The sequence below is a fragment of the Solanum stenotomum genome, chromosome 2 (assembly GCF_019186545.1).
Source record: "Solanum stenotomum isolate F172 chromosome 2, ASM1918654v1, whole genome shotgun sequence".
NCBI classification, from domain to species: Eukaryota; Viridiplantae; Streptophyta; class Magnoliopsida; order Solanales; family Solanaceae; genus Solanum; species Solanum stenotomum.
Genome location: NC_064283.1, coordinates 23,061,125 through 23,086,709, shown reverse-complemented (window position 1 = coordinate 23,086,709; position 25,585 = coordinate 23,061,125). Strand labels below are relative to the sequence as shown.

General features: G+C 34.1%; 1 protein-coding gene across 1 annotated transcript in view; it reads right to left on the bottom strand.

Annotated features, from left to right (window-relative positions):
• Positions 1 to 6,087: 6,087 nt before the first annotated feature.
• Positions 6,088 to 25,585, bottom strand: part of LOC125856991 (protein ILITYHIA) — a 41,254-nt gene continuing 21,756 nt past the window's right edge. Inside the window, exons 27-59 of the mRNA XM_049536652.1 lie at positions 24,778 to 24,950; positions 23,779 to 23,856; positions 23,501 to 23,648; positions 22,757 to 22,879; positions 22,608 to 22,664; positions 22,411 to 22,521; positions 22,106 to 22,297; positions 21,854 to 22,027; positions 21,101 to 21,211; positions 20,936 to 21,005; positions 20,678 to 20,756; positions 20,347 to 20,449; positions 20,108 to 20,278; positions 19,889 to 20,011; positions 19,692 to 19,805; positions 18,918 to 19,024; positions 18,778 to 18,829; positions 18,583 to 18,689; positions 18,440 to 18,499; positions 18,240 to 18,354; positions 18,049 to 18,159; positions 17,826 to 17,963; positions 17,629 to 17,751; positions 17,435 to 17,506; positions 12,939 to 13,051; positions 12,616 to 12,774; positions 12,343 to 12,439; positions 12,069 to 12,251; positions 8,717 to 8,911; positions 7,959 to 8,138; positions 7,713 to 7,845; positions 7,372 to 7,450; positions 6,088 to 6,441 (exon numbers count right to left, since the gene is read on the bottom strand). Coding sequence (XP_049392609.1) covers positions 6,399 to 6,441; positions 7,372 to 7,450; positions 7,713 to 7,845; positions 7,959 to 8,138; positions 8,717 to 8,911; positions 12,069 to 12,251; positions 12,343 to 12,439; positions 12,616 to 12,774; positions 12,939 to 13,051; positions 17,435 to 17,506; positions 17,629 to 17,751; positions 17,826 to 17,963; positions 18,049 to 18,159; positions 18,240 to 18,354; positions 18,440 to 18,499; positions 18,583 to 18,689; positions 18,778 to 18,829; positions 18,918 to 19,024; positions 19,692 to 19,805; positions 19,889 to 20,011; positions 20,108 to 20,278; positions 20,347 to 20,449; positions 20,678 to 20,756; positions 20,936 to 21,005; positions 21,101 to 21,211; positions 21,854 to 22,027; positions 22,106 to 22,297; positions 22,411 to 22,521; positions 22,608 to 22,664; positions 22,757 to 22,879; positions 23,501 to 23,648; positions 23,779 to 23,856; positions 24,778 to 24,950 — 3,894 coding nt within the window. The 3' untranslated portion in view covers positions 6,088 to 6,398. The remainder of the gene's footprint in view (positions 6,442 to 7,371; positions 7,451 to 7,712; positions 7,846 to 7,958; positions 8,139 to 8,716; positions 8,912 to 12,068; positions 12,252 to 12,342; positions 12,440 to 12,615; positions 12,775 to 12,938; positions 13,052 to 17,434; positions 17,507 to 17,628; positions 17,752 to 17,825; positions 17,964 to 18,048; positions 18,160 to 18,239; positions 18,355 to 18,439; positions 18,500 to 18,582; positions 18,690 to 18,777; positions 18,830 to 18,917; positions 19,025 to 19,691; positions 19,806 to 19,888; positions 20,012 to 20,107; positions 20,279 to 20,346; positions 20,450 to 20,677; positions 20,757 to 20,935; positions 21,006 to 21,100; positions 21,212 to 21,853; positions 22,028 to 22,105; positions 22,298 to 22,410; positions 22,522 to 22,607; positions 22,665 to 22,756; positions 22,880 to 23,500; positions 23,649 to 23,778; positions 23,857 to 24,777; positions 24,951 to 25,585) is intronic.

Below are 25,585 nucleotides of genomic sequence, written 5' to 3'. Positions count from 1 at the left end.
CTTCTTTGATTTACTAAAAGTCTCTTCTTTTATTTAGGAATTTTTAGATTTGTTTCGCCTTTCTAAATATGTTGTAGATTTTATTCTTTAATAAATACATATAACTTAACAATGTCTGATAATTTAAGAATTTAGTATTAAAAACTTCTAAGCTAATTTTATATAAATAATTAATATATTATTTTTAATATTAATTAGATAAATTTTATAAGTTATAAGCACTACCAACATGCTATTATGAATATAACATGAATATATCTTAAATCTAAATACATGTGGAGAGATTTTGTAAGATATAAATGAAAATTTAGAAATGATAAGAATAAAGTTGATAAAAATAATTTTAAAAAAACAAGAAAATAGCACTTTCAAAGTCATCATCCATTTTATGAAAATCTTCTCAATATGTTAGGTTGCTAAAGAAATAATAACTACACTACAAATTGAGAACAATATATTTTAATTTCAAAATTATTTTTCTAAATATAAAATTTAAAAAATCATTTGATGTTAAGATTAATAAAAATAGTTGCAAATCATCTTATCACTGAAAAAGAATTTTGTCAAGATTAATAAGGATAGTTACAAATCATCTTATCTTTATATAACAAAAAAAATATAGTTAAAATTATTATTTTTATTGATAAGTTTAAAAGATTTAAAAATCGACAAATTAATTAATAAATAAAGTTTACATGAAGTGGTAGAGAAATGGGAGAGTAGATTACGTGCATTTAGTTGATTTGTAATTTCTTGTTTTTTTAATTAATAAATTATTATTTTTAAAAAGTCTGCAAATTATTAATAACTAGGTAATTTAATTTCTAAGCTTTTGAACAACCTTTCCAATAATCGACTGTTATAAGAAAAAAAAGAGTAAATTTTAGTAGGTTTTAAGAACATTTCAACAAAAATTATATGATTTGACATTATCACATATCTCAAGAATTGTAAATGTATATGAATGATTAAAAATATCTTGATATCTAATCATTTTATCTTTTACATAATTTATCATAATATATGTTTGATGATATAATTGTCTTGTTAAAATTGAGTGATGTTTTTATGTAGCGATTAAACATCATTTTTTCTATTTTTTTTGTACATGAAAAATATAGAATCTGATAATTTTATGGTTAGAATAACTCCTTGTGAAAAAAATATGTAAACGTTTGCGATAATCAATAATTGTTATAAATAAGTTAAGACCGTTAAAAATGTACAACACAACAACATAAATATTTTTTTTAGAGACAATCTAATTGTCTGAGGTCAAACGTTCACCACATTTCGTGATTGTTACTTTGTTACTCCAACAAAATTTATAGAAGGAGAAAAATAAATGTGAAAAAATAACAAAATAATATTGTTGACCCTTTTAGAAATTCATTCTTCATTAAACTGCTGCTCTGAAGGCCCTTCTAGATGCTTCATCAATATTTATGTATAATTGTTGCATTATGAAAGTACAAGTAGATCAAAATGTTGGATTCTAGATTCATGTTAAAAGAAATATTCTAGAACATTAAAAAATTAAAAATGAGTCTAACCTAGATTACTCAAATGCTCAGCAATGACTTGGGACATAAAGGACAACAAATCTATGTTAATAGACATATCTTTTGTAGCTTAATATATTACTTTTATTCAGAGCAGGTTTTGTTTCATATTCTTCAAATTAAGTTTGCCGAAAATAGTCATAACTCACACAAAAAATATTTAGAAGAGCTGAATGAGAAGGAAAAAAAGAAAAACATTTTTTTCCAAGTGAGATCATATACATACCAAACGAAAAATAATCAATACAATTTTAAGGAGACAACAAAACAACAAGAAAAAAACATACATCAAAGGGAGTAAACTATGAGATATCCAATGATGATAACAAATCATTCATACCAGAAAAGTTCTCATGTTTTGAAATAACATACCTCAAAAAATTGACTAACACTTCAATCAACTTTCATTGCTTAAAGTACTCATAATATCCACTGATAAAATTTAGTAAAAATAGATAACAACAACATAAAAACAAAAAAATATGGGCATGCAAAGTTATTAACTCTCAGAGGATTTTCTAAAGAGCACAAAATTTCATCCCTGTATGTGAAGAAATGACGTTGTTGATGAAGAAATTAGTGGTTTGTAAGGGCTTTTTGTTTTTACCTTCAATAATTCCAGTAGAGAAAACTTGTTTGAATACTCAATTAACATTTGTTATTTAATTTGTACTAACAACTACTTGTAACAATAATTTTGTAGAAACATAAACAACAAAATTTAAAGCATGTACTCAAAAATAACAATTAATAATATAATCATAAATTAATGACTGTAAAAAACATACCAGGATCTATAACAATAGAATGAAACAGAATGGAAAAAATCGATCCCTCTGAATGCATTGTGTCCCCTTAAGGAAATTATTCCCTCTAGTACCCGAGATTTAAAGGAATAGATCCTCTTAGGATATAATGATTCCATCCACCAATGTATTGATACAAAAACAATGGTGTCGGTGAGTCATTCAATAGGAGCAAAGCACACAATTATTTAATTGTCCAGAAGAAGAAGTTCAAAATTTTCATTGTTTTAAAATGAGAGGAAATTCCTCTATTTATAGACAACAAAAAGTAATGTGAACAAATTCTTATTGTGTCTTATCAGAAAGGTCACAACTCTTTGGAAAAGTTATAACCCTTCGGAAAGGTCACAACCTTTCATAAAGTCACAACTTTTCATAAAAGTCACAACTTTTCATGAAAGGAGAAGACCAGTTTTGTAAATAAAATAAATTAAAAGGAAATCCTGGTTTGTGGTGGCTCCACGTAGGCGGGCCTAGGGTTCTCTTTTATATATATACTCGTAAAATTACCCGCGCTTCGCGCAAGAATTCAATATCATGGAGTTTATAAAATAATACTTAAAACCTATCCATCATTAGAATTAAAACACTATATTATTTTACATACAATATTACATAGTAACAAACATTAATAATGAAAATGAAAATTGTAACATTTTATCATTTATCCTTAATTACATAAGAATAAATTAATAACTGTAAAAAAACATACCAAGATCTGTAACATAAACAATGGTGTCAGTGAGTCACTCAACTGGAGCAAAGTACACGAATATTTAATTTAATTGTGAAGAAGAAGAGGAGGTTCAAAATTTTTGTTGTTTTAAAATGAGTGAAACTCCCTCTATTTATAGACAACAAAGGGTAGTGTGAACAAATGTTTATTGTGCCTTATCAGAAACTATTTGGAAAAGTTGCAACCTTTCATAAAGTCACAACCTTTCATAAAAGTCGCAACGTTTCATAAAAGTCGCAACTTTTCATTAAAGTCACAACTTTTCATAGAAGTCACAATTTTTCATAAAAGTCGCAACTCTTCATTAAAGCTGCAACTTTTCATAAAAGTCACAAATTTTCATTAAAAGGGGAAGGCTAGTTTTGGAAATAAATAAATTTAAAAGGGAATCCTGACTTGTGGTGGCGCCACGTATGCGGGCCTAGGGTTCTCTGTTATATAAATATATATGATATATAACTATTAGTTTTTGTTTTTGGCAGTTTTATGTGACATATTTTTACATAATTATTTATCAAATTATAATTATAATTTTCTTGGAGATATTTTTTTTAAAATACTGAAAATTATTTTAATGATGACAATTGACACTATTTTGTAAAATACAGATTTATTATATTTTCAATTTATTCTTTTTAAGAAATGATAATTCAAAAACATTTCTGTTGATGACTTTTTTTAATTATTTACAAAATACTGATTTGAAACATTTCTTTTGTCTTTCCTATTGTATAAGTAGAAGATTAATATATATATAGTTGAGTTTTAATAGATTAGGGTAGTTAGGTAAGTGGGTAAGGAATTTTAGGGATGATTTAGGTTAGTTTTTTTTTTCTTTTTTTGTTATCTTTAACTTATTTTAAAAAATATATTTTACCTACATATTTTTAGCTATTCATTTATTACAGTTTTCCTTTTCTTCTTTTTTCGTAATTTTTTTGATTACTTATTTATTTTTATCATGATATTTTTTAATTCATTATCTAATCAAATAGTTAATTTTGTTGTTTATAAGTTTTTTTTTTTATCAATTTGTACGTTGTTATTAAACTATCAAGTGTCTTGATATTAGATTGCCACTTAGAAGGGGATAACCATTTAATTTTTTTAAAAAATCATCATTACTAATTATAATAATATTTTTGTTTAATGTTATGTGCATAACTTTTGAATATTATCAACCGGAAAAATGATTTTCGCACATTATTGTTACATTATATAATTATTATAATAACTACACCACAAATTGAGATCAAAATATTTTAATTTCAAAATTATTAACCATATAAAAAAAATTAAGTATACATTTATTTGATGTTATGATTAATAAGAATAGTTGCAAATTATCTTATCACTATAAAGAATGTTGTTGAGATTAATAAGGATAGTTATACAAAAAGGTAATTTAATAAGGATTACGCGTGTTTGTAATTTCTTAGTATTTTTGTAATTAATAATTATTTTTTAAAATAAAATCTGCAAAATTATTAATAATATATAACTATCAATTTTTGGTTTTGGCAATTTTATGTGACAGTTTTGATATAATTATTTATCAAATTAAAATTATATTATTTTGGAGATAATTTTTTGAATAAATATCCAAACTGAAAATTCGCATGTATTTTATTTTCCTTGGTGATACTGTAATTAGCTTTTCATTTTTATTCTGTCATTTATAACTTAAAATATCAGACTGAAATTTGTGAATTGAGTTCGTATGAAGTGTAAACAATATTTTTTTAATTATTATTTTGTACATCTTCTAGCAATATTTTTAAGAAATAATTAAATTAGCACTTATTATCTTAATATCCAGTAATCTACATTTTATATAGATTATTAATTAATAATAATATTATTATTTATTGTTATGATGTTGAGTTGTCCAATCATCATCTACCTTATTAACTTCCTCAACTCTCTCTTTCACCCATGTTGTTTGAAACCTCCTTCACTTGATCCTTTTCCATTGTTAATTCTCTCTCTTCATTGTTCACCTGTAGTAAAATTCCCACCTTCTCAATAATATAGAATGTATCATCTCTTGCTTCAGTTGTATTTCTTATGACACTACTGTCCGTAAATGATGAAACTTCCAATAGGATATTGTAGAATGTCACTTGTAAAATCATTGTTAATAAACTTATTTTCTTAGAGAATGTTTTCAAAAATTTTGATCAATCGAACATTTAAAAATTGAAAATATATTCCTCCATCTCAACACCCAAAGAGTAATCTCTGCATTCCCACTATTACGGATGATTAGCAATATAATTGGGCTGATAATTATTTTCAAATTGAAAGCACAGAAAGAGTGGCAAATGCTACTGGTGGTGTTAGCATCCGTTAGCTTCAAGCCTTCAACTAATGACTGGACTATGCACACAAATATTTCATTCTATTATAGGTAAAATATGACCTCAATAGAGAGATAATTCTTGCAAGATACTAACTTCAGCAGTCTTACTACTATCAATCAACTGATTAAAAAGGGAAATCCCAACAATACCAACCATACAAATGATTAAGATACATAAATTAACGCAACATGTATAGTTATGACTTGATATAATTTTGAGGAAAATGAGATCACATTCCTTTTTGAGGAAACGGGAATTTGAACTTTCAAGTCAATTTAAAGTGCTCAGGATGAAAAAAGATAAATGCTGAGATATGAACTCATTTGAGCAAGTCTCTAAGCTGCCATTCATGAACAAAAAGTCTGGTATTTCTTCATAAATTACCATCAGGAAACAATTTTCCTGAAGTTGGCATCTGCACTCTAATGACATACACTCCTCCAGCAAATAGATGATATAACAGTAAAGCTTCATCCCAGAATAGACTCAGTGAAAGGAACCATTTCCACTATTGTTAATTTACTTCCCCTTTTAGTCTCTCTAATGGTATCAAAGTGGCATGTTTTGTAGAACAAAGGTTATCACTTATCACTATAAGGAAAAATGAGACTATCTCGATGTAAATAAAAACAGTAATTTCCTATATGTGGAGAAAATTTACAAAATTTATACATGAATGTGAGCTCCCTGCCTTTCTCAAAGGCTATTCAATCTCAATAATACACAACTACAAAAGATATGGGAAGCACAATCTACCCGGAGTCAAAAATTTGGCAGATATCAAACTCATCCTTATTTGCCTAGGCATCTATATGTATGATGGTTACTATAAATAATAAATCTCAAGCAGAACTTCCGCTTCTAACATGTCTCACCGACCTTGAGGATAACTACTTTGAAGGTAAAAAAGTGTTTTACAATCATAAGCTCGTCAGCCACTTGAGGCATCATTATCGCTATCTCCACTCTCATCACTGCAACATGAAAACAGTTTAGAATATGATGGGCCAGTTGAAGGCACAGCTGCCCAAATACAAGAAAATAAAATTGATGCTAAAAGTGCACAATATAAAGCAGCTAAGAAGATAAAAGATAGACTAAATTCCCCCAGGGATTTGGTTCAGTTGGAAGTGCTGCGAATGATGTGTTGGTAAGGTGGTTCAAATGATGCTGTGGACTAAAAGCTTAACAATCAGGTGGAAAAGCGTACAACAGCAGGACCATTACCACCGGTTTTGAACCGTGCACAGATCAGCAACACCATTTAACTTTATGAATGGAATTGGACTGATCTTCACAACATCTACTATTTCTCTCTCCACAGTCTACCAGATGCAATGTAGAATGATTTTCATCTGGTGAACTGTGTGCAGAAAGAGAAATAGTAGATGTCTTGTTGAGGTGCTTTTTATGGGATTTGACGGGACTTTTCCAGTGTTGCTATACAATCTTTTTCCACACTTCCCCTTAAATCAATCCGGGGAGACCAAAAGTCCCACTCTTGGCTTAAGGATCATAATTACCCGGGAGTATATTTAAGGGACTAATTTAAACCTACCCCCAAAACATAAGGACTGTTATATTGATTTGCATGTAACTGAATGAAGAATTGCATAATTAATTTCACAAATGGTACTAATTTAATGGCAGATGTATCTTCCATAGTGATTTAAAGTAGTTTAGTGATCTTTGGTAATTCAATCTCATGCAGGAGACCAGAGTAAGTAGTAACAACAGAAGTGACAGACTAAAATGGATAAAGAAGAAGCTGAAGAAAATCTGTGATAGAATGTTGTACTAGTGAATGGTATGACATTAAACCATAAATCGACAAACAAATTTGTCAGAGGCAAACAATATGCAAATAGTAAGCAACAGATCTGGAGTAATTAAAAACATTTCACCTGTGTTCAGGGAGCTTTGCTATTCGTCTAGCATCCAATCCTGTAATAAACTTCTGTGCAGCTTGAACATTTTCTGTACCTGCCAACAACAAGAAAGGATCATTTAGGCGCTTGCCATACCAAAACCAGAGGACTGTAATATTGAAGAGGATTAGCAAGCACTAGAAGCAGCTTTCTAAGCATTACAACAAAATTGGCAAATGCATAAGTAAAAAACACAAAGGTATCAGAAGCAGCTTAATAAGGACAACAAACACATACGGCCAAGTACAGGATTGAAGAGATTTGTACTAGAATCAGAATGTTAAGATGCAACAGGACAGAAAATACAAAGGTAATACCTTTTGCCAATTGAAAGGCATGCAGGGCACATCTCTCTGCAGCAAGTCTCACAGGTGTATTTCCATCCTTCAAACAGTCAGCCAGAACAGGGCCAAATTTTGAAACATGGATGACAATGGCACCAGGATTGGCCTGTATGACAGAAAACGCCAACGTTAATTCAAAAAAAAATATTGAGCCTACTGACGTGTACATCTGATCTTATGATGTATGTAGGTTATTTTGTATATTTCAGAAGCACGAACTTTTGAAACTGCCTTCAATGCAGATAATGCCCGTCTTCTGACTTCACTTGAATCATCCTGCATAGCCAACACTATGGATCCCAGCGTTTCCACATGTGAAGTAGCATTTGTAGGATCACTCTGAATTTGTTGACATAAAAGCAATCCCAAAGCTCTTGTTGATGTTTCACGAACAGGAAACTAACAAATAAAGAAGCAATCACAAATAAAAATCATCAGATTTACTTCTACTCTTTCTGAAAAATTACACTGGCAACAGTTCCAGTTTCATTGCTTGCATCTGCAATTTACTCTCCAGAATAAAACCTTTTAAAATGCTAAGATAATATAATAAGAAAATGAAAATCTGAATCCTCTCATGGATGTTTGATGTACAGAAATTGATAAAATAGAGATGTATCTCAATCAGAAAGAGATGCTTCAGATACTGGATGTTTGACGTACAGAAAATTGAAAAAATAGAGAAGTATCTCAATCAGAAAGAAATGCTTCAGATATAAAAAGGAAGACCTTTAAGAGTTTCTGTTGGACTATAACACTGATTTATTGATTTATTTAATGGAAAGAAAAAAAGCACCAAACATTGATTTTCAGTTCAAACACATTCCCTTCAGTAAAGGCAATACAAAGTGGAATTATTTTTGCTACCAGGGATTGGATCAAGCAACATTATTAAGTTTCTATGGCAATTGGAATAAAGCAATTTTTTCACAAAACAAATTCAAGTTGTAAAGCAAAATGATAAATGTCAGGCGTACCTTTTCATCATTTAAGGTGATTTTGAGGCACTTTACGATCAATGGGAATGATGAAGAAGCACAAATTATATCAGGATTGTGCTTAAGCATTGAACAAATAGTAAGTACTGCTCCATGCCTTGAGCACCAGTTAGATGATGAAGCTGATTTTGACAGCCCATCAAGTAATTCAACAACTTGTCCATCTTCCAGGTACTGTAGAATCATAAAAAGTAGGATAAATCACAAGAATCTCAATAACACAGTTTTATGTCCATGAGACTGCCTGAGAATCAAATCAATCTAATAAAGAATTTGGTTAATTTTTTGAGATAAGGGTAACTAATAAAGAATTTGGTTAATGATTTCATTGTCTATCAGATTGTCGTATATAATTAGCTGTACATCCAGATTCTGTTTCAAGAAAGACTAAAAAACATTAAGTGAGCAAGGTTTCCCTCAGCAGCAATCTAGAATCATGTTTTCCCTCATTTATTTGTTTTTTTGATAAGGTATTTTTCCCTCACTTGTTATTCTTTTCCTATTCTGATAAGAGAAATAAATTATACTTCTATTGGTCTGTGCAAAAGAAGACAAACAGATCTACTAGAACTTAGCTTATTTAAGCTGATGTTATGAAAGAAGCCCATTAATTCAGCACAATTCCAATATACAAACACAACTTTATCTGAAACATTTTCTGCTAGTCTACCTATACAGATACATCAGTCTCAGCTTAATAAAGCATCATTTGAAACACATCCCCCTAGACTTTAATAGTTAAATCTACAAAGTAAAATGCCCCTAAACTTTCATCACATAGCTCAGATAATCTCAGGCTCAATTCTCTTGAAAAGTGAAGAATGAAAATGGTTTTGATTGCTCTTCCTACAAGTTTTTGAGAAGGCAACATATGATTTTGTTACTAAAAGCAACAAGACAGTCCTGGTATTAAAAAGCAACCCTACTCAGATAAAAGGAGCTGATAAAATCCACCATCTCAACAATATTCTTTTATATCATAAAGTTTACACCCATCACATGCACATACATGGTCAATGAGTCTTCAAACAGCCAATCGGAAATGGCTTGGTACTGAAAGCTTAGTTGTTACTTTAGAAAGTTCAGACCAACTGTAAAAAAGAACTATTAATGCAACATACCAGTAAAATATTTGTTTAGTATATTAATAGGTCACTAGTGATAAGCCTCTAATAGATCAAAGGCCTTGAATCTCCACAACGATCCGCGAGTAAAAGGATAAGGGGAAAAAGCATTGTATGTCAAGATCCCATGCATATACAAAATTCAAAAAAGACTACCATGTAAAAAAAACCTCCATATGCAGATTACCCAACAATTGGAAATAGTAGTTATAAATATTACTACTTAATAAAAGCTAACAGGATTGCAAGATAACTTGCCTATCTAGTTTTCAAGCTTTAAAAGAAAAGGAAATTTGAGAAAGAGAATTAGATCACCAATGGTGAAATCCTGGAATGTAAGCATTGTCAAGATGAGAAAGAGGATAAAGCAATATGTATTTGAGAGGGAAAGCAATATCTCCAACCAAAGTGTCTCCGTGAAAAGAAGACATTCTTACTAAAAACCAACAGATATGAAAGAAGGGGTACACCTGTGAGATGAAAACCAAGTACTCCCTCCACCCCTATATGTATGGCACCATTTGACTTGGCACAAAGTTTAAGAAAAAAAAAGAAAGACTTCTCAAATTTGTAGTCTAAATTACTCGACCATTTGTGTGGATATAAAGCGTTCCATTAAGGGTAAAAGGCAAACTTTTAAGTTAAATTGTTTCTATATCCAGAAAGGTGACATTCTTTTTGGGACGAACTAAGAAGGAAAGTGTGTCATATAAATTGGGACAGAAGGAGTACTTGAAAATGTGATAAGTGCACCAGTTTAGCATCTCAACCATTCTCAACAGACCTAGCTTTTATGATAAGTTAGACATAGTAGAACACAGCAAAAGAGCACTAACAAAAGAGCTCAACACCAGAAACACACAACTCAACTAGTAAAATTTGGCCCTTTTTGACTTCATAAGAATTTTCCAACAAGAAATCCTTTTGATCCCAAATCACCCATACCCAAACCTCTAAAATTAGGAAAACATGAAATAAGATCCGCCTATTTACACATGAGCTGCAGTCTTATTAGTGATCACTCAAAGTACATTATGAACAAAGACATGAAGTAGACTGAATCAATCAATGACTCTGTCTTTACTAGTTTGGGAATGGCAACACAAACCCCTCTCTATTCTGCACAACTCAATCCTATTTCATTCCAATACTAAATAATTTGTCTTAGTAAACTAGAGGTCTCTAGAGCACACATGTGTCTACTTGCGACTCAAAATTACATCTAGCATATTATGTACTAATGACATGATTTCTGTTAGTTTTTGAGCATTTAGCATGCATCTCATATTATTCAATCAAATTTGTGTAGGTAGAAACACTTCTGGTGAAGGGTATATTGTCATATCTGACGTCAAATGGAGAAAAGTAGTGAGGATTGAAGCAAGAAATATTGGAAAATAGAGTTGGGACCAACAATTCCTATTGCATACACCAGACCTAATAAGCCACAAAAGCTATTCAGTTGTGACCTACACTATTTGGTGTACCCTATATGGATCCTCTGCCTCCATTATGTTCTATTCTTAGAAGACATCAGCATTTATTATGAATGATCGGACTGATTTTGAGGCAACTTTCCTCCACTTGAGTAAGGTCTAACTAATCACCTTTTACACCTTCAATCATCTAAGTGTCGTGCCTATGGAACAAGCATTTTGGAGGTCCATGTGGGACACATTGGCAACCCACCTCAAGCAACTTTCTGTTAGTAAGCTTTTCTCATTCAAATTGTTTACCCTAATGTTGTGCTACATGCATCTTTGTTGGATATGATCATTTCTTGTCCAATCTTGTATGACCAATGAAAAGGAATTCTGAAATAAAGTAAATACTAGAGAAACACTTGTGAAAGGGTGATGCACACGAATGAGAAAAGACCCTTCCCAGTTATGGTTCCTCTTTCATTTCATCCGAATTACAGGGTAGAAATGCAATAGTTTAAGGATTATTATCCTCTAAAGGAACACAGGAATGAGGAAACTGCAAGAGGCCAATTCTAAATGAAGCATCCGGCGATAGAGCAAATAAAAAAAAGTGACAATTTTCATGATCTACAACCGGCTCTATTTTGAGCAAAAATCCCCATCGAATAAATTACCAAATAACTTTTACCAAGCACCTCAGTAATAAATAAAAACATGCTAAATACAGGAAATAAAATCGGATATAAAGGAAAATAAATATTTCCTGGGTAGAATGATCCTAACCTGTGAAACAATTCCCAGTATACTTGCAGCAGAATTTCTTATCTGGTCATCATCATTGTGTATTAAATCCTTCAGTAGGGTGTAGACACGTATTCTAGAGGCAATGCTGACACTTCCACCAGCATGCTTAATCACACCTTTCAAAGCAGTTAGAGTAGCCTCACGAATTCCAGTATCTGATGTCTGTTGACCAAAAACTTAATGGAATAAACACTGCTTCTTAGAAAGAGATAAAGTGTGACAGTAGAGAAGAAGAATAAAGTAAAACTATGACCTGCACACCAGATAACAGATCACCAACTAAAGGATCAACCCTGGTACTGAGAGCACTAAGCTTCCCAAGCGCAAGAGCAGCGCTTGATCGTATTGTCCTATAATAGTATTTACATAAGTCCAAGGAATAAAAATAACAAAACACTGAAGCTATCGCTTCAAGAAGCAACAGATGGCATGGGAAGGATGAGAAAACAGGGCAGAGCGGCATTATGTTTATAACACATCATTTCCCCATCTAACAGCCAAACAAGGTAAGCCCTAGAGAACCAACCTTGTGTTATCCTGTAGGCACTTGACAAATGTTGTTTGAAGTTGGGGAAGAAAGGGCTTTAGGGCTATTCCTCCCCTTCGAATTATGATGCTCAGAGTCGACAGAATTGCACTCTTTACTTGCCAAGGAAATCTGTCACCTATAATACGAATCAAGGGCCTGCAATTGAAAGCATATTGTAAAGAAGTTAAGCATATGCTGAGTAACTTTAGAGAGAATGAGACTATAAAATCTAGAAAAGAAAATATAATCATCCTAATATCTGCCTATATGAACTTCTTTATGCTGGTGCAAAATTTGTGTTAGTACACCGTGGTGCATACCCTGTGATAGGAATCACAAACTCCTTGAGTGTTTTCTCGCCTGTCACTTCAATTAACTCCCCAAGACCTAAAGCTGCTTGCTCCCTTAGTTCTGCGGATCCACTTATGAGACCCTGTAGGTTAAAACGAAAATCACACTGAATAGAGAACGTCCAGGGAGCAATGCAATAAACAAAAGTACCACAAAAGACCATTAGGAGGTTACTACAATTTTTTACCACTTAATTACCAGTATTTTATTTTATTTTTGAAACTGGTAAAGATTGTATTCCTCAACATTAAGGATATGTTGGCAACCTTCAACAAGGAAGCAAGAAAGCAAAATAAAGAGATTATTTACAGTGAGCCTAACAAATCTACACCAGTATTAAGCAACAGAGCAGAATTAAACAGAGGCCTTGCATCAATTACGATGTAAGTTTGGTACCTAGACTTCAGTTTTGATGCCTCACGCCAGTCTGCTGGCATAATTTTTCAATTTCACCATTAAGACAAAACGTATAAATAAATAACAAGAAAGTGCTAGGGAAGATTGGTTTTGGAGAAGGAACTAAGAGAAAAGAGTATTGAAGGAACAAAGGTCGGGTTACTCTCCAATTTAGTCATTCTCTCTTCTTCTTATCTTGGTATCATCATGTTCAACACCAGTGGTTTGGACGGGCAAAGGCGACAAGGATGATTCAATAAGTGCCAGTGACACTTTTGGTGGTCCAAAGATCTTCCATTTCATATTTCAGCTGGACTACCCCTTCACATAAAGCCTGTTCACTATATGCAAATTTCCAGAGCCACTTCATCAATGGGCATTGGTTCTAGGTTTTAAAATTCCTTACCCCAGACCCCCTACTTGTTTACTCCCAATCAGTACATCCGACTTCACCAAGTGGAATTTCTTGGTTTCACTATTCCTGCCCAGAGGAAATTTCTTCTTAGAGCATCAAGTCTCTCAATGACCCAATCAAGGATGGGGAAAAGGGACATCATATAAGTAGGTATGGAATCCAAGACACTATTGATAGAGTGTTAATCTTTTCCCCAAAGAGAGAGGTATAGACTCTTCCAGTTCACCAATCTTTTCTCACATTTCTCTACCACCCCATTTCAAATATCTATAGACCTGCTCTTGGCTCACAGAGGCATACCTAGATAGATAGGTGGTAGCTCCCCAATTCTTCCACTAAGAGTCCTAGCCAATGAAGTTAAATTAGGGACCTCGTAACTGGATACAAGAAGCTCTTGTTCCAGTTGATGTGTAGCCCTGATATTGCTTCAAAAAGGAAAAAAATCACCCTGAGAATCACGAGTTGTTCTCTGTTAGCCTCACAAAAGATTAGCGTGTCATCAGCATACTACAGATGGGTAATCTCCAAAGATCCTACCCTGTTTCATACTCTGAATCCCTTCGACCAGCTATTTTCTAGAGTAGTTTTCATTTTTCAACATATCATTTAGACCCTCCATAGCAATGATGAAAAGGAAAGGAGATGAGGGGTCTCCTTGTCTTAAACCTCTCTGTGAAGAGAAAAATCTTGTAGGGGAACCATTGACAAGGACTGAGAACTTCACCGTGCTTATACAGCACTTCATCCATCTTAACCATCTGGCACCAAAACCTCTTTTAAAGAGGGTCTCCAACAAAAACATCCAATTAAGATGGTCATAAGCTTTTTGTATATCTAACTTGCAGAGGATGCCAGGTGCATTGCTTCTGACTCTAGAGTCCACTAATTCATTTGCCATAAGGATGGCATCCATTATCTGCCTTCCTTTGATAAAGGCCAACTGTTGAGTGTCCACCAGTTTGTGTATAAACTTTATGAGCCTCTCAGTTAGAACTTTGAAGATGATCTTAGGCTGATGGGTAGCTCACATCTTTTTAGGAGTCAAAGCCACATAGAAAGAGTTGAAACTTTTCTCAAAAACACACCTTTCATGGAAGTTTTTAACTGTAGTAATCCCCCTATTACCTCCCCCACAATTCTCTTGCTTTCTTAGTATATCTGAATCTGACGTATTATTTATTCAATTTTGTTCGTTCAAAACTTCTAATTGATGGCTACCCATTGTTTGATTGGGTAATCAAAGAAACTTGAAAAACAACTTTGGATTTAAACCTCAGACTCAACCCTGTAATCATTATCTATTAAGGTACAAATATACTTGCAAACCATAAACATTCATAGTAGAGTTCGTTCATAAAGCATCTTACCTTTTTTTTTACAATCATAAAGCATCTTACTTACTTACTTTAACATCCAACAGAATATAGGCTATTGGATAGTTAAGATGTATTCATTTGGAATAAGAAATTTATTTTGCAAAAATTTTAAACTCCAAAATAACAACCAATGCTATTAAAAGTAAGTAGGAGTACATTAAAGATCCAAATATTCAATACCCTGTAATCATATTTATCTAATAAGGTACGAATATACTTGCAAACCATAAACATTTCATAGTAGAGTTAGTTCTTGAAGCATCTTACTTACTTTAACATCCACCAAAATATACGCTATTAGATAGATAAGATGGATTCATTTGGAATAAGAAATTTAGTTTGCAAAAATTGTAAACTCCAAATTAACAACCAATGCTATTAAAAGTAGGAGTACATTAAAGATCCAAATAACAGGTGATTTGACATGGGAAATGATGACAAGGGAGCAGGGGATAACATTTTCAAAGAAAAAAATCAGGTGATTGAACACAGTTTTTATTGTGATTCAATCCTTAGGTTTGCTCTACTATTTATCTTCTTCTTCTTTTGTTTTGAAACTGGTAACCTTAAAATAGTTTTTATTGTGATTTAATCCTTAGGTTTGCTCTACTATTTATTTTCTTCTTCTTTTGTTTTGAAACTGGTAACCTTACTCTATATATCCACAGGTATACTACAACCAAAAGTGCAGTTCCCCTTCAAAAGTATTTCAATCTATCAAAAGCTCAAAACTATATATGTTGCCTACAAACAATCTAGAAAATCAAAGATGTCTTCTGTTTGAGCTAATAAACTATTTATTTTCTTTTAGCTTTATTCAATCTTTACCATTTCATTGATTGTTTGGATAAGATTAGATTGCTACAATTTCAGTAATTTAAGAAATTTGCCTACAATTTTTCCTAGCAACAATCACATTTCAATATTTTATTCTAGTTGAGACATGTATATTTGCATTGTAAATCCGACAGCAATGACAAGGTCAGAAATTTGGATGAGTGTCATGCTGCATTGCAAAAGGTAACATGGAAACGAGATATCTCCTAGGCTTTTAAATCCAATTAAACATTTAGGGAGCAAAGCCACAGAAGAGGAAGAAAAATACCACACATGTATAATACAAAAAAATACTGCTTAGACACAAATAACTATATGCGAAGAAGACTAAGAACCACATTTGAGTGAAATATATGATGTAAAAAAAATATTATCACCCAAGTGCAACTTTAATTTCTAAATAATGTGAAAAATCAATTTTAAAACTTCTAGTTCAGATGTAGACATCGTGACCAGTTTTCGTATTTTAAAACAAACTTCCTGTTAGTAATTGATAAGTATTCATGGGTAACATTTCCTTAATACTATATATACTGCTTTTTCTACTATATTAATTATTTAATGTCAGAATCTTGAAGACGGCACTCAGCTCACACCTAAGTGCCCTGTGACATCACTCTTGTGCAGCAATTCCCCTGCCTATACTGCATCTTGTTTCATTGTTTGAACACCATAACTTTAATAACATTGGCCTCATGCATGATATAGTGGAATATGCAACATACTCTAGCAATGAAAATTAAGCATCATGTTGAAAACTGATAAAGCAGCCTCGAATACATTTTTGTTCCATCTCCATGTTGTCTTTCTTATCTCTCCAAAAAAATTAAAAAGAAAAATTTCCATGCTAAGGGAGAGGAAAAGGCTGATTCCATGAAATACTAAAAATGGGTTATGTGTCCAAAAGAAAAGTTCATTAAGAATCATGTAACAAGAACTGAAATATTTATAATCAGATCAGACAAATCACTGGTCCAACGTACAAGGCATCATAGTTCAGCTGTATGGCACATGACAAAGTTGAAATTTATAGACACGACCACATCTCAAAAGTAACCAAACATATGTAACTTTTCCAGCAAAGTGGTCCTATCACACATGCACGGGACAATGATTCTTTTTTATAGAACAAAAAATATAATCAACTCTGCAATGCAGTATGATACACCGCCTTGTCCCTCCCACCACCAAATACACATACGCAAAACATATAAATGTGTTGAACTTGAAGACTGATATTCCGATGTACTTCGAGAAGGCTTTTTCATCTCTAACAACATTCAACTTAACCCAAGACCCCGAAATCACCCATCAAAAGAAAATCACGACATCTATCGTGAATTTACAAAGAAAGAAGCTGGAATAGCTTATTAAGAATAATAATGATAACAATAATAATAGTAATTTTAATAACAATTATTATAATAATAATCTGGAATACCTGGAGAAAAACAGGAAGCAATGGCTGAAGAGCTTTCGGAAGACAAAATCCAGGTATAAGAACTGGTCCTCCCTACATGTTCATTAAGAACATCAAAATCTCAAACATATAGACTCACCAAACAACTGATAACAATGTGATATGCATGCTTTTAAACATAAACCACAGAAGTCTGAAATACAGAAAATTGATACCTTTTTCTTTCTACGCTCCTTATCTCTTGAAGTAGATACAGCATCACGAACCAACTTGATATATGTTGGAAGAACCTCTTTAGGAACTGAACTAACAACATTAGACAAAGCTTGCCATGCAACCTGTCAAATAAGTGGTAAGATAACCAAACCAAACAAATTAACATTCTAAGGAAATGAAATGACCCTGACATTACCACCACAGTATCAGAATCTGGATCACTAAGCAATATAATGAGGCTGGATATCATGTTTGGAGCTTCATCACCAAGATATAAGTCGCTATTTTTGAACAGGTACCCGATAAGATATGCTGAACTTCGTCTAATCGATGCCTGGAATTACAAGTCTAAAGCAGCATGAGAGAAAAGAATAGCAATAAATGAGTTACAAAAGCAAGAGTATGAAGGAAGAGCATGCCTGATTATCGCCAACTCCTTTCAGTAGTTCTGACAACAAAGACTCTATGCCTTCTTCGTCAATAACTGACACAACAGTTTCTGCTGCCTTCTTTGCTAAACTTTGAATTTCCTGTATATTAAACCATTGAAAATGACAAAACGAATGTGAAAACTACAGAAATAAATGCACATGTCAGTGAGGAGGCATACCATGTCGGTATAACCCATTGCATTTAGTAAAGCAGGAAGGATAGTACTAAGGTGGGAACCAAGACCAGGTCCTGCAACTTCCGCTAAAGCTCCCAAAGCATGAGCATTGAAGGCACTGTAGGTATGTGCAGATATTATGGTGAGTACTGCAGAACCACAGAACAGAAAATCTATTGGAAGAAGAAATCATATATACGTACGAAAGTGGAAGATGAACGAGCTTTGGGAGGATGTGTGGCAGCACAGCTGCGGTCCTGACACTGAAATAAGTGACAATAAATTTAGGACAAAAAGATAAGATCATACAGAGAAACATGTCTAAACTAGACATACGATAGCCTACCTCAGAATTTGTTTTAAGCCATCCAGAGCAGTATCTGAGGTATCCTCATCCTCCAGTGCATGAAGAAGTGTTGGAACAATCTCATCGATTGCTTGCATTCCAGCATTCTATGTTACAAACAACCAGATGCAAAGATTAGTGTTGAGAAGTTCTCAGTAAAATATCTCAATGATTGGCTAGATCTGAAGGGTTTACCTTGTAAAGAGTACTAAATGCCAGGCCTGCTGATTCCCGAACCTCGCCCGTACTGTTGAATAAAGAACCAAAGAATTATTTTGGAATGGAAATGCAAAAAACTGATATTTTCATAGTAATATAAACAAAAGATACCACACCTATCACAAAGTGCTGTCCGAATTGTGGGGATAAGCTCATCCATATAACTCAACAATTGACTCCTGCCAGCACTGGCCATTACTTCACTTAGACCGATGCAGACACCCTGAAATTAGAAGTATTAAAAGTCGGCAGAAAAGAAAAATGAGAAGTGGAAACAAACTACGTCTTATTGGTACATTGTGATTGCAAGTGCGAAGGTAAGCCTATGTCTAATGAAGGCAAAAGGATGAGATTTTTTTGTAGTTGCAGGCCATTTCTGGCCCTTTTGTTTGGAACAGTATAAATAAGACTAATTATCCACCTTATCAAGACAGAATGATACACGCTCCAGTCACCATGAAGTCATGACTATATTGTATCACTACAATGTTAGTGAAGAAGTCGAGCAACAAATTTGGGAATTTAAGCGTATAAACTGCCTATACAAAAAATGTGATTTTTTTAAGATGCAGAATTACAGAATAGACAAAAGGGATCACAGAGAGCTTAAGCAAAAGTTGTTAGCTCTTTTCCTATTAACAAGACTTCCAGAACATTTCTAACAAAGAAGCTCAATCATATAATTTGCTCTGAAAATCATCACTCCCCAAATACGCTTCAGCTGTACAAAGTTATCTCACTAAGATATACCTTAACTCTGTTCGCAATGAAACTGTAACTCCCAATTTGGATAGATGAGCGGAGATTATCATTAAGTACTCTAAGACTGAAAACACGCAGAGAAATTACAGAAAACACCTAGAAGCATACGGAAGAAGTAAAGTACTCACTTGTCTTCTACTTGGATTAGGATCTTTTAGACCCCGTGACAATATTGGGATAATCAAAGGAAGGACTCTTTCTCCAAGCTTCCTAACAAGCTCACCCAATGCTCGTCCAGCAACCTGCAAATTTCAGGCCACAGAATTCTTATCTCCAGAACTACTGAACACATTTTTGTTTACCATAAACAAGGGTAACAGCATACCTGTCTCCTTTCAGAGGATGAAGATGCTAGAGAACTTATCAATGTGCTCATCAGTACAGGCATTATCTCCTTCAACGTTTTCGGGGTATTTGCAACAATGGTCTTCCAAACATGCAAAGCAGCCTGAAAAAAAGAAAATACAAAGTAATTGAAGTTTATTCATTACTATACAGCATCTCCAAATAAGTCGAGCACCATGATTGAAGTATCCCATAGTACCTGGCGTACGGTTATGCTGACATCGGTTCGGACCATATACAATGCGGCTAGGATTTCATTACGCTTGTCCCTCCCGAGTACCTCAATAATAGCTCGTCCTTGAGCCTCAGTACTGGCACCCTCATCATCACTACCACCCTCAAGATGTGCTTTTCCAGATGTTCCAGCAACCTAGAAGAAAATAATACATTAATAAACCTGCTTCATCCTACAGTATGATGCTGAAGTGCGACACATACCTTGAACAGAAGGTCACCCAGCAACTCTACAGAACTCTGCCTGATACGCCAGTTATCATTGAAAATACCTTCTTCCACAGCCGGAAGAAGCAGAGGCAAAGATCTGGAACAAAAGAAGATCATCGAGTAACAAAATGGTCAGCATATCAATTATAGTTCAAACTGTAATCATAACAGCATTCTTATTCACTTCAAGATAGCCTCTTCCATTGTGTATATCTACATCAATTAAATATCATAGCACTAAATTCACAGCCATTGACAGGACCCCAAAAGCAAACTAAGGAGACTAACTTAAAACTAGATGTGGAAGATGACAAAGAAGGCATACGTAGTTGCATAGTGCTCCACCAGAACATGGCCAGCGCTGAGTGCTGCTTCACGCACAGATTCATTCTCATCGGCCAAACCTATTGTACAATAAATTGTTAATTGAATCTCTCAATGTAAGTTAACATAAAAGACTGCCCCTCATAATACTTCAACGGTTTCTGCCAACTAGAAAGAACGACTGCTATTTTTGTTCATCTCTGTGTAAGTGTTTGCGCCTGTTTGTTAGAGAGAGAGAGAGAGAGAGAGAGAAATTTACCATCTAAGATAGCTGGAAGAACTTGCTGCAAATAGTTCTGGAATTGCACACCTAAAGATCTTGGCAGATACTACAAGTAGCCATATAATCCATGTGAGAAAATATACAAAAGTATGAAGTTATCAATCTTTCTGAACACAAACTTTTAAAAAAAAAAGTTCTTACCCTAAAGAGTGCCAAGTGCCCATCACGTACTGATGCCTTTTGATGAGAACAATTTCGTACTATATCAGGAAGTATGTTCTCAAAGTACTCCATTCCTAATGCAGCCAATACCTGGGAAAGAGGAAAAAACACTTGTAGGTTGAATGTGAAAACGAGAACCCTAAGCAGCTCAAAAACCGAGTCTCCATTCTTTGTTACTGGTTTCAGACCCCCACCCACCAGCCCCAAAACTCCTTAATGATGCACAAAAGGTTTCCGTGCTTGTTAATTATTATTGTTTCTTGGCCCTCACTCCACAACAGCCAAATTTAAAAGAGGCGGAGCTAATAAGATAAAGATGCTCAAAAGCCATTTCAACTTATTATATGCAAACAATGTCAATAACTAATTTTAGAGTTAAATCACCCAGCAGAACCAGATGCAAGAGGACAAGCAAAGTTTGCATACAGCACAAAACCTTAATCTTGGCGCCAATATTGAAGAACTCCTTTAAAGTCCAAAAAAAGATCTATTATATTTACCTTTTGACAAAGGAGCAAAGGTAAGAGACAATGATAATGCTAACTTAGAATTAATATCCAAAATATATTCAAGTGAAAAAGCTTAAGCATCACCCCCACCCCACCCACACATCCCAGTGATAGATTCTTGTAGACATAAAGTCTTAAAAAGGGAGATTTTCAACTCCTTATAACAAGAGAGAGAGAGAGAGAGAGAGATGTAACCAAGTAACACGGGGTGAGATAATTATACCTCACTAAGTCCCTGTGCTGCCCCAGAACGCGCAACATTGTTTCCATCAGACTTCAAAGTATCCAACAACCAAGGCACCAGGTCTGGGAAATTTTCTTCTCCCATACCCCGTATAAGAGAACCAATAGCTCTTGCAGCAACAGATCGAACTTCAGGAATTGGATCTACAAGTACCTGAAATCGTGTGAAAATTATGTTAGAGTCAACTTTTGCACTCATCATAAATGTTACTCCAATTATTTTCAGATGTACCTTCTTAACTTCAGGGAGCAGTAGTCCTATGTAGGGTACCATGTCCTTAGGCTCAGTCACTAATGAACACATATTTCCAGCAATTTGTGCAGCTTTCTTCTTAGTCTCAGCGCTCCTTTCACGAAGCCCTCGGTGTACAATTGGTACCAGCAGCGCGAGAGAAGGAGCATCAATTGAATTCACAAAGGTTGTCTGAAAGAATTGGAACAAGGAATTAGCTTGTCAGAAAGTACATGGAAACTGGATTACCTATCAAGTATAGGTACATGGAAACCAGATAACATGTTATCAGTAAACATATTTACCTGGAGGAGAATATCAAGGGAGTATTTTGTATACTCATTAGGATCTGAAAGACCCATTAGAAGAGTAGGGACAAGTGCAGATATCTCAGGGTTCTTTATAACACTCCCAACCTATACTCAACAAAAGACAAAACTAAATAAATGGCACGAAGTAGAACACGGAAAGTAAGAGAAATTTGATCATGAGATAGTTTAACCTGTTGAAGAGCTGTCTGTCCAGCTGATTGAACCTTGGGATGAGTGTCAGTAAGAACCTGTACAGTATTACAAAGCGGTAAGAAACGGAGACTAGTACCGCACTGTAGTCAAAGACAGAAGTACTAAGTTTGCAGGCAGTAGGACAAACCTCGGTTAACTTGGGCACAATCTTAGGGAGACATTGTGACAATTGTTGTGGAGCACAATAGGCCATGGCACCAAGAAGTTGCACACTACTCTGCTTGGTTCTCCAAGCCTTATCTTCAAGGCCCTGACGCAGAAAAATAATTGTAAACATAGGTCTCATGTAATGAAGGGCAACTAATAATGAGTTAAGGGAATCCGAAACACATGGGAAAATATTTAATACCGGACTCATCAACAACAGCAGAATATCAAGTTTTTCTGGCCATTTTAGATCCATATAGGTTTTTCAACAAAACTCAGGATCCAACTGTCTTTTCAGAGAAATACACAGATGCCAAAAGTTAATAAAAACCTACAATATGCTTCATGAAACGCTGCACTTATTCTTCAAAAAACAAATAGCAAGGGTGCAGTAAGGTTACAGTTTCTCTATTCCTATGCTACCAAACAGTCCTCAAAGGCTAGCCAACGTGACCCACTGTGCAACAACTTCTCATCATCGGAAGAGCATTCTCAAAATTATTCCCATCTCTAAGAGTCCCAATAAACTATATGAAACTTTCGGGATAGATGTACACTGGAAAAGAATTTTGAGCATGACTTGTAAGAGTACTCTATAAGTGTGCATAAACTACACTGTGCAAGATTACTCCATCATCCAGTTAACCACATCACTAAACCAATAAAGTATGGATAGAGTCAACTGCATTGAGTAAGATACAGGGGAAAAGCTAAAACTAAGAACCTTTAAAAGTGATGGAAGAATTAATTTCACTCCTTGAGCACTAAGCTGAGACATCATTGCCCGAGCAGCACATTCAGCAGCATCACGCACCGCAACCACTTGATCAGAGAAAGAAACCAAGAGGAACGGTAACATTTGAATTACATACCTGAAGGAAAAACGGGAAGACAGGTGAAACAAAGCTGATTAATTTCAAAATCCAAGTTCAAATTACAACAAGGATAAGCATTTCATTTGTATGATTTCTGGATAAAAAAAAATATAAACAGAAGACATACGGTTCAAACAACTTCCCAAGCTTCTCACAGAAGCATTCAAATGCAAGCAGTGCTCCTTCACGGCTCTTAGCCGAATTCCTGCAAATAAACATCATTCAGATCCTGGAAGGAGAAACTTTCATCTATAGAGAGGTGCAGTTATTGAAATATAATGAAATTGGCTACCCCATGACAAAGCCATATCAATGAAACAATGTTGAATGTCAACTATTGCTAGCTGAAATGCCAAGCAAGAAATGACCTAAAATTTTATAATATAACAGAAACATACACTACCCCTCAATCCTACATTAGTTGGGATCGGGTGTATGAGTCCTATTTATCCATTCCTCTCTATTCAGGTCCAATTCTTTTCAATACTAATGTACAATTCGATAGCTGCATGAACAGCTCCCAGATCATATTAGAAACATATAACTATGGTCAGAACACAGCTAATAGATGTAGACATTTCATGAAATAGTCGTCTAAAGTTCAGAGCTCGAACTTTAGTAGCAACTATAAAGAAAAGAGGTGACAAGCTGAAAGATAACAAAGTCACTTTTCCCCTTTTTCCTTGTTGCGGGCAGGTGAAGACAGGGAGATTTAATTGAAAAAACAAACCTAGAAACATTTATCCATTTACATCTTGAAGACATAAGCAAAAGCACATAATCGAGCTACAAAGGCATACAGAATATTTTAATAATTACCATTGATATAAAAGCCTATATTCAACCGACCATAACCTTGAAATTTCACTTCAACAATGTCTAGCACATAAAGATAAAGGTAAATAGAAGAATGAGTTCTTCTCACTAATTCCATTATATAATGCCTCAACTGGGTTGTTATTCATGACATTTCATCAAATCCTTGGAAAAGAACAGAAAACCACTGCATCAAATCACAGGGTAACTTTTTTGAGAATGTTTTCTATTTTTTTTTAAAAAAAAAATTGAAATTACAGAGTAACTCAACCTCTAATTTAGAGTGATTGAAACATGCCAGAAGACTAACCTGTCAGCAAAACCTTCATGTAGTGCTGCTACAATGCCATATTTCTTCAGGCAAGATATTCCAAATCCCTTAACCAGCCCTGCAAGTCCAAATGCTGCACCACGACGCTCTCCGTATTTTTCACTCTTCATTAGCTGATCCAAAAGCCTAGAAACCAGAGATGGTGCATCCTCCTGGTGCAAGAGAAGAGATAGGCAAAAAGAGAATCCAGTTTCAGCTTGCAAATTAGGTATAAACTAACAAAACAATTGTAAGGACAGCAGAAAGAAATAGAGATGACTAAGGAAGAAAAATATCAGAGAACAAATCTGGAAGAAACAAAGTCAAAATTATAGAAACAGAACTAGGACACAAATTAGTGATTTATATTTCCTGGACTTTATCCAGTACAGAACAAGGAGAGAGAATGCTAGTGAAAGTTGAATTACAAAACAAACTTAAAAGCTTAAAAGAAGTATCACTTGGTGAAATGGGATGCTGTCATCAACAACAAAAAAGGAGGAAAGGGCATAAAGCACCTCAAAGTACAGAACCAGAGTCTTATCTTGAAGTGGCTATGGAGGTTTGTCTCTGGAGAACAGGATTTATGGAAAGATGTTATAGCTTCCAGATATACAATGGAAGACCTATGGATCACTAAGGAAGCTACAAGCCCTTATGGGGTAGGTTTATGGAAAACAATCAGGATCCAGTGGCCTAAAATATGGAAAAACTCAAGGATTGAAATAGGAAACGGAAGAAGGATATCATTCTGGAATGATGTGTGGGTTGGTCAATACCCCTTGAAACAGTTGTACCCTGTGATCTA